The sequence below is a fragment of the Homalodisca vitripennis genome, chromosome 3, assembly GCF_021130785.1.
Source record: "Homalodisca vitripennis isolate AUS2020 chromosome 3, UT_GWSS_2.1, whole genome shotgun sequence".
Lineage (NCBI taxonomy): Eukaryota > Metazoa > Arthropoda > Insecta > Hemiptera > Cicadellidae > Homalodisca > Homalodisca vitripennis.
In genome coordinates this window covers 133,355,718-133,365,535 of record NC_060209.1, presented here as the reverse complement: position 1 = coordinate 133,365,535, position 9,818 = coordinate 133,355,718, and the positions used below count along the sequence as shown (strand labels likewise).

At 31.8% G+C, this 9,818-nt stretch overlaps 1 protein-coding gene across 1 annotated transcript in view; it reads right to left on the bottom strand.

The window, feature by feature from the left end:
* Window positions 1-348: 348 nt before the first annotated feature.
* The window catches only part of LOC124357537 (cilia- and flagella-associated protein 44-like), a 48,990-nt gene continuing 39,520 nt past the window's right edge, over window positions 349-9,818 (bottom strand). The window contains exons 15-23 of the mRNA XM_046809429.1: window positions 9,095-9,321; window positions 7,999-8,242; window positions 6,824-7,010; window positions 6,122-6,278; window positions 5,875-6,013; window positions 5,124-5,287; window positions 3,847-4,078; window positions 3,116-3,244; window positions 349-1,247 (exon numbers count right to left, since the gene is read on the bottom strand). Of these exons, the coding sequence (XP_046665385.1) occupies window positions 924-1,247; window positions 3,116-3,244; window positions 3,847-4,078; window positions 5,124-5,287; window positions 5,875-6,013; window positions 6,122-6,278; window positions 6,824-7,010; window positions 7,999-8,242; window positions 9,095-9,321 (1,803 nt within the window). The 3' untranslated portion in view covers window positions 349-923. The remainder of the gene's footprint in view (window positions 1,248-3,115; window positions 3,245-3,846; window positions 4,079-5,123; window positions 5,288-5,874; window positions 6,014-6,121; window positions 6,279-6,823; window positions 7,011-7,998; window positions 8,243-9,094; window positions 9,322-9,818) is intronic.

Below are 9,818 nucleotides of genomic sequence, written 5' to 3'. Positions count from 1 at the left end.
AAAACTATAAAAATGACATTTCTGTGATCTAGTTTCAATGTAGTATTATGTATATGTCAAGTATTAACCAATAACTACAAAAAATTTATACATTTTATTTTTGCTACCCTGTTTATTCTATTTAAATCCAAAAAGCTCATTCAAAGAAATTTGGATTTTAGACTGAATTAGTGTTTTCTAATCTTAACAACTGTATCATAAAAAATTAAAGCAATTTCAACTTCAAACTCCTGTAGAAATGGTTAAATTTAATATAATATTGGTGCTTTATACTTTGTTTCAGAGTATTTTGAGTAAAGCAATAGGAAAAAAGAAAACTCTAGAGTTACAACTGTGTTATTAAAACTATTTATAAAAATATATAAGTTTAATATATTGAAATTTAGAATAGAACTAAGGAACATAAATGACACTTCTATTTGATTTATGTCCATTTATAAAAAAATATCATCAATGGTTCTCAAAAAGGTAATATATGTAATGTTATCACAAATATTTTAATACCACTAACTTTGATTCACCAGCCCATAATTTTTATACCTAGAATTGTACGTAGCACTGTAGGAGCTAGGCAGAATTGTCTTGAGTAGTATTTCACTATTACAAATATCAGGCTGCTGTTGCTGTCCTGTAAACAACACCTGCAGTCCAAATTCATGCTGGGCACAATTTGTCGTTCTTGATATGTTAAAGCAATGTTATCTCAAAATTGTTTGTTTTTATTTTTTGTCTTATTAGTATTATATTTATTGAAGAATCTTGAGTTATAAGCACCTTTTAAGATTTTTTTTCTTAATAATTCTTATGTTAACAGCAACAATTCCTCCTTTAAAATACATTTGAGAAAACAACCGTTGTGTCTACCAATATTTATGTCTGGTACAAGTTGTTCTACTTGCTGGGTAATAAATGTCTGTACACAATTACTGCTCTGTTGCACCATTCTCCATATATTCAAACTCACTGTCCTCCTCCTTCTCCTCAAGATCCTGAGCCACCGCCATGTGCCCCTCCTCAGTCGTAGGCACGTCGTCTGAGTCTCTGCTCTCACATTTGGGTGCCATAATTGTGTCTGGCTCCTTAACCACTGTCTGTACTATCGGTGGCAGTGGCCGACCCTTCAAACTTAACACTTTGATCTCATGGATGATTGTCTCCTTCTGGAGTAGTAGACAATTCAAAATTTTTGTCAACTTATGCACATCCTGAGTGTATTCAGCCTCTCTGTCGTTTGGTTCAGCTGCAGCCTGAACAAGACATAAAACGTGTGAAAAACAGATGAGGATGTTACAAGAACAGGTTAGTTAATTAAGAAGTTTCAGATCTCATCCACAAAATCTCATCATTGGCAAAAACTGATATATATAAGCTGGCAAGAATTTTCTCACTGATATATAAAGGACCATATACCTCTGCAAATGTTGAGTGCAGAATCTGAAGCGGAAGTTGAAATGGAACTAAACTAAACATTCGCATTAAATTAACCCTTTTTTACATGACTTCATTACGTTTGCTTTACTGAATCCTACATCAGCTTTACTGAATCTAACTGATAACCTGTTAGATGCTCTTGTCTTTTCCCAGGCATTCGAATCCATCAATTTTGAAATGTTTCTGACAAAGATGCGTTTTTACGGGTTTGGTAATCTTGTATTGATGTGGTTTCACTCATACTTGTCTGGGAGAACTCAGGTCGATAAAGTAAAGAATCATTTTTCGGATGTAACCTATAGAGTCTCATGGGTGCCTCAGGGCAGCTGTCTGAGCCCCATATGTTTCTGCACCATACCATCCTTCCAATGTAGCCTTGGCTGTTCGACAAATGAATGCGGATTTGTTGGAAGTCAAGTTATGGGCAGATGATCATGGTCTGAAATTAAACCCTAATAAATGCTCAATTATTCATTTTCAACCTCATTCGGTAAAACACATAATGAATTGTGATTCCCTGTATGTATCTTTAGGTGGGGAACTTTTGATAGTATCTGAGACTGTTAAGATTCTTGGTGTAACGCTGGACACACAATTAACCTTTTCAAGTCATGTTCGAACTGTGACATGCAGCACAATGTGCAGACTGAGAGTTTTGTTTAGGTGTAGGGGGATGCTCCAAGAGCAACCCAAGTTATAAATTGTCAACAGTGTTATTTTCCCTACCATTTTGTATGCTCTTCCAGTATTTAGAGGTAGGAGATCACTTAACAACACTTCAGCCACTCTAGAAAAACAGCTAAAATACAAGCTTGCTTAGTCCACAAGATTTTGCTGTCTGGTACACTCCCTTACTTGAGGATTATGCTATAGGCTCGTTCAGAGCTAAGAGAATGTTGCACATGACAGGACAACATGATAGAGGTACCTGAGATTAGACTCAAAAAGGTGGGGAGAAATGCTTTTTCTTATTTTGCTCCCCAGATTTACAATTGAATCCTACATCATTTCAAAGTACTCGGCTATGACGCTTTTAAAAATAAACATTGGCTACATTTGGAACATGATTATTTTAAAGTGTAAATTGTGTAGAAGTATATTTTGTTTGGTATTAGCCTTAGTACTTGGAATATATATGTACATTTTGTATGACTTGAGTTAAAAAAAAACAACTGTATGTTGAAAAACGTTTCAAAATAAAGACATTATTTATTTATTTATATTTCTTTCCCTCCATTTAATTTTACTTAACTTTTAAACATACAAATAAAGAAATTTATTTCTGAAATTTGAAAAAAATATTCAATATCCTTTCATGGCTTTCCCGAAGAAATATTTACTTTCACATATTCAAAACTTAGGCAAAGTCTGGAACTTTTAAGAAATGTTGTATTTTAGAAAATTAACAAAAATTACACATACTAATAAAATAGCTAGAAACAAAATTACCTTAAATATTACTAAATGTTAATAAAAACACTACTTTTTTCCAAATTGTTTATTTTTTGGACGAGGCCTTTTGAAACCGAAGGTTTCATCTTCAGGCAACTCCACAAATAAATATTTACACATTGTTTGTTACAATTAATATTAAAATAACATAATGGTGTAAAAATGTAAATACAAAAATTTTGGAAATATTTCAGCCAGTATGAAAAATTAGATTTGACTAGAGTTTAATTACCTTATTTACTCTTATGGCTAGAGCTATAAGCTTCTGCTTTTCTTCTTCCAATGATGAAAGCATTTGAAGCTTATGTGTGTTCTCTCTCATTAAGTCTGCTAAGTCTTCTGTTTTTTCTAATAGCTCCTCCTAAAAATGTTGGAACCAAAATACATGAATAATCTACAATGTCATACAGTTAGTTTTCCCTTACAAAACTTATTCAAAATGTACGAAAATAAAATTTTAATTAGAGCTTTGCTTACTGAATCTTAAAATTTGCTTGTGTTAAAAAAATCAAAAGTTTTACTTACTTAAGAAATACCCCTAATATATTTTCTTAATATATTATGAAGTTTTAGATTTATATTTGTTTTATTCATCATATCAAATTTTTTTCTAAGTTTGAATTTTTAAAATGTTAAAGCAAACAAAAAGTCGGTTGCCACGGTCCAAAAATACAAATCCCACCAATAGTCTGTTGTTTGTATATAATATTGTTTTTCATGGATTCAATATTAAAATTATTCACTTTACAAAGGAAAATCTTGCAGTCTCATTTGTATAGATGAAAAGGTAGGAAGTACAGATATAAAACAATCCGTAATACAACAAAATCTAAAGAAATATAAACTTACTTTATAATATTAATTGTGTTGTAAAGGTTAAACCAAATAAGTCATTGGATTGCAATCCTTGTTTGCATTATTGCGTATGTAATCAAAACAATTCTTTAATATTCATATACTAACTTTTAAATCCTTTATCATCCTCTCATACTTTTTATGCAGTTCTTCTTCCTTGAGTGTTTTTCTTGTTCTCTGGATCATTTGCTCTAGGATCTTTTCTTCAAGAGTTTCTACATCTACATGCTGTCCAAATTTACAAATCATAGCTTTGTCTATATCCTTCTTCAACTGAGAAATCTGTAAGTCTATTTTTGAATAATCATCAGTTAAGCGTTGTTGATATCTTTGACTTTTCCTGTAAAACACCAAGCAATGATGTACACAATTAATACTGTTGTATTCATATCAGTTGTTGTACTCGTATTCATATCGGTTTTTTGCATGTATTAAAGTTACATGAACTCTAGATAAGCCATAATTAGTATGAATTATCCTGCATAACTGAATTAAAATGAAACAAACCATAACTAAACAACGAACCATACAAATAAAAAGAACAAGAATATCACAAAAGATGCAGGTACTGTCAAGCTCTTGTAAGGCATATTGAAACCTATAGGATCAGGGCTTTACAGTTTTAAACTTATGAGAAAACTAGAAATTTGTATAGTACTTATAGTAATAGTCACTTTTCTATATTTTACAAATTGTAAACATTTTAATATACTTGATTAGGTTTACATTTTAGCAGTCACATGTTCAGTGTACTATTTGAAGTAACTTAAATTACAATTAAAATCTTACATTTTTAACTGGCTTGAACTGACCGTACCATTTGAAGAGCAGATAATGAAATTTTTTACTAGCCGTTACTTCAAGCCACAAGATGATGACGGCATGTGAAAATTTCAGGTAATACACCTAAAGGCCACACTATTAAATTTTGAAGAACCAGTTGTAACTGATTCAATTCAGATGTCTCAGTAGTTGACTTTAATTAATTAATATATCAATCTGTCATAGTACTAAAACTAAATATTCTATTCACATAACATATTTTACTTGTGTTAAGAACAGGGATGGAAAAATTCATCCAAGATGAATTGTTTATTAATTATAAATTCCTTGGGTAATTACCACAGTTTTAATACTTTTTTCAAGATTATATAATATTCAATAAATATTAAACATTTCTTCTCCATTTGTATTTGTTTATTTTTTTATTTTATAAAATTGTAATCTGTGATAACTTGAGAATGTTTTCTTTCATTTTTAGCTAATACAGTTGCCCAATTCTGAAGAAACTGAGTTAATGTATTCATTTAATAAAAACAGCTTTTCAAATTGACATTAATTTGTTTACTTATTTTATGATATATCTCGTTGCATTGTTATAATACTTTAGTTTCTCCAACTGCACATCAGTTTGCCGTTGGAGCTCAGAAACTCGGGCTCGTAGTTTGTCCAGATCATCTCTTGACATGAGCAGGTTCTGGCCACAGACCTGACTACAGCTCAGGACTACCAACACTTCGGTCTCATTTAATTTAGTTTGTTTGTCTTTCTGGAAACAAAGTTCATTATTATAAATTTAATGCTGCTTTATAGAATCCAACTTGAATATGATTTTCTAGTTAAACATTACTTGATGATACAATCATTCTAATATTTCATCGTTGATTACAGAACAAAAAACCATATTGTTAACAAATAACAATGAATGAAATATTTTGTACTATAAAGGTGAAGCATGGGGCCAGATATAAATCACAACAAACTTGTATTGTAAACAAAATTTATATTATTTTTAAGCTTTATCTGTTTAAACCTTGATGCCAGATTACAGACACGCTTTATTAAATATGGAGTCATATGGCTGGAGGGAGCAATCCCAGTGCCGAACCAATGTTAATGTCACCAATTTTTCCTTTATTCTTCATTTTTTGGCAAGTGAACTTTGTCACAAGACATAATTTATTGAAAAGTGCTACAAACAATATATAAATTATGCTAGTATTATGTAAATGGTATTTGTATTTTAGCTTTTAATCACCAGTGTTTTATATTGTGTAAATGCTTTCCTGAAGCCTCCAAAGATGGTCTACATAGACATGCTGCATCTGACTGTTTACATCAGGTATGTTTACTAACCTGAATCTTTTCCAACTGATCTTGATTCATTCTTAAAACTGGCTCTATCAGTTTAAGAAATTTAAATGTACGTTCTTTCTCCTTCACCATCAAATCAATGGCTTGCTTTTCCGAAGTAATCTTTGCCTCTAACTGGTACCTGAAAAATGAAATAAACATTTTTCAAAAATACAAAATTAGACAGAAAAATAATTATATTCCAGTTTTGTTTCTGATGTAACTACATTTTAATAAATAATCTACTAACCGTTTAGATCTAAGCTCCAATGTTTCCTTGTGTATTTCCTTATCACAATCAGCAGGACACTTGTTGTCATCAATGCGAGGACTAGGCTTGCCGACATTGACAGCAGAATCAGAGTCATCCGAAGTGTCTTCCTCAGTTGAAGACTCTTCTTCACTCTCTATCAAAGTTTAATTTTAAATAATTATTTGATATTTCATAAAAATATCATATTGTATACCAAAATAATCCTAAGTTTGTCATGAAATTAAATATGAAAATAACTTTTTTATTTATGCTGCCATATTAAAATGAAAAAAGATGGTTAAGTTTCGTTTTCATAAATGTGTTTGGTTTACAGACATTCAAAATTATGTATAACAGTATATATGTATACGTTTAATACAGTGACTGCAATGGGCGCACTTTCTACTATCTCAGCTGTCCTAAAGCTGGTCCATTCATGTTGCAGTGAAGGTGTTAAAAACTCAGGAATTGAGCCCCAGATGTACTGATTTTGCCACACTCTTTACTTAAAAATTCATGAAAACATTTTAAACTGTTCTCATGGGTTAATTTTGTGGGAAACTATTTAACTCACTATTTTACTATAATCTGTTCTTACAACCAAATTTAGGTAGGCCTACCTTATATAAAACTACCTGTATATTTAAAATTATATCCACAATTTTTGGAAATGTTTTAAAATATACTTGAATAAAGTACCTTCCTCTTCATTTTCTCTTTTTAACAGCTGGGGTCTATACTTTTTCCTAAAGATTCTTGTCAAGTGCTTGGACACACGGTTGCCTGCTGTCAACTCTGTAAAGCTTTTCTCAACAGCAGCCAACTTCTCTTCTACCAGGGTTAGCTCGGCAGCTCGTGCATCTATCTTGTGTTGTAATATATTTACCTGCAACAGTCAAGTTAATTACACATAAGTTACAAACTATGTCTTCACATAACACAGCTGTTTAGAATATAACCATTTGCATCATCCTCACATGCAAGACCACATGTTTTGTCACTAAGATTTTGAATTTTACTCTGGAAATAATAGTGTTTCAGGGTGATATCTGTAGGAGAAAATTTGCCAGTAAAAACCCAAACTGATACATAAAAAAACCAATGTTTAACTTACATGTGGGCAACCCAACAATGGAGCACAAATGTTGAGATTTTTGTGTAAAGGGTTTGGTTTAGTTTACTGTGGGGGTTAATTGTTGGAGTGGGTAGGGGTGTTGACGGTTTTGATGAGTGCCATTTTCTGCCTGCTTTGACTGATAGAGGCTGAAACAGAGGCAGTCCCTTCTAAGGTGGCATGACAATGAGATCTCAGCAGGAGGAGGCCCTGTCCCCCACCCTTACTCATCCTGAGATGTATCCTCAGCGTTCTGCCCTAAGTGACCAAAAAAGTAAAATATTGATGAATTCTTTAGAAGAAGTTTGTGAGGCCAAAGAATAGCTGTAAGAAAAATTGAGAGGCAAACTCATGGCCTTTTAGCACTTTGACTACGGAGTGGCACAGTGTCTAATGTTGGTGTACACACCACTCAATGTTCCTGTAAAGCTTGGTAGTGAACGTGGTACATGTGGATTCTACTATAGCTATAGTATACAATGGTAATACTTTGACTACCAAGCAGCACAATGTCTTTTTCATATGTTAGCACACACACTGCACAGTGCTCCTGTAACTTTTGGTAGTGAAAATGTTATAAAGATACTTGTACTTGTTCAGGTATTAATCTGTTGACTATTGTCATTTTGTTGATTGACAGGGAATAATAAATTATTTAGTCCGGTTGAACCCATACATTGATGAAACATAAAATAGCATAAGGTACCTAAATTTGGTTGTAAGAACAGATTATAGTGAAATATAATAGCACATAAATCACCTTAAGATGTTTTGTATGTTTCTCTGCGAGACTGTTGTTGACCCTCTCCAAAATAGCTGCTTCCGTCTCATCGTAGCTGTGGATAATGTGAAGTTCCTGATGCAGTAAGTTCACGAAACACTCTAAGTACTTGATATCTATGGACAGCTGAAGTCGCTCATGACTCAGCTCCTCAAGGTGGGTGTCAAATTCTGTCATTAGTACTTCCATCTCCTCTAGTATGTCATTTTGTTTGAAAACTTGCCTACATACATAAAAGTGTTAAGTATTTGTAAGAACTTATTCGTAAGAATTTGGAAATGGACATTAAATTAATCTTATCTATGACTATGAATTATATCAATACAGATTTTAAGATTTTTAGGTTATATTAAATTGTTAAACTCCAGATTCTTGCTACACTGATCAATAATTATAACAAAATAATGTGTGAGTCAGTGGTTACATCATTTTAGCTTTATTATAGAACAGAATATTGATATTCAGTACAATTACAACAATGTCATGTTTTTTATAATATAAATTCAAATACTGTAGAAAACCATGCTAAGAGTTCTGTTATATATGTGGTAAAAAATACTATATATTCATTGGTCTTCCTCCATCTTTCAATGCACTGCAATGGAAAGACCACAGACTTCAGTAAAGCATGTTGCTTCTGTAACATACACTCTCCTTATTCAGCCTTGTTAAAAATATTACAATAATTTACAGAATTATAACACAGAATCCGTTTACAGAGTTGCTTGCAACTTTACTGCACTTTGTCCTTTTGACCCCAAAATGAATAGGGTTCTTCCTTGGTCCGAGATAAAACATTGCACCAAGTTACATGTCTCTAAAACATTTTAATGAAGACATTGCAGAGATGGACAGATAGACAATGACACTATTTTAAGAAGGACCTGTTGGGTTCTTAATAATAAATTGTTATTATTCAACAGCTATGTTTGTAACAAACAAAAACTGAATTAATCAAAAGTAAAGTGGCAAAACAACACACAATACACTACTATGTTTTAACCATTGTTGTGACAGTTCAATAATCTGGAAAAATTATAGAAAAATGCAATAAAATGATTACAATATAATTTACCTAGCAGTGCGAAGAATTCTTATCTCAGTTTCCCAGAGCGTGTCTTCATCCTGGTTAATGTTTTCTTCGTCACTTAAACTTTCGTTTTCTTTATCATACTCTTCAAGATCTTCATCAAAGGAATATAAAGAGGTTAATGATATCCGACTACCATAAAGGATAAAGAATTCTTCATCAAACTCCTGCAGTGGAGGTGACATGATTCCTGGTTCTCTGCCAGGACTGATCTAAAAAGTACTCAATTAATTTAGTACGTTCATGTTTTGTTTAAAAATTAATTCTAGGTGGCAAACCATATCATAGTTTACTATCATTCTGACCATCTTGTTTCATAGATTTTATTTTTTATTTAAAACCCATTAGAGAAAAAATTAAATTGGCACAACTATTTGTTCTTTCAGCCTCAAATTAACTAATACAAATTCCACATAACTAATAAAAATGTATACTGAATATAAATTATGTTTCAGCATGGTGGATGGTTGAAAGTTTAATAATGTAAAAACTAATAAGAACTTTTAAAAAAATAATAAAAGTTGCTGAATCTAATTACAAAAACGTTGTCAGCTACATCATAAAAATAGGTAAGTACAAGATGTAGCTGTAAGCTTAAACTGATGTAATGCATGGAATGATTTTTGTAGTTTTCAAACTAAACAATACCAATGTGAACGTTTTAGGTAGTTTATTTTATAACAACATTTTTTTTCTTTTTTTATTAAAA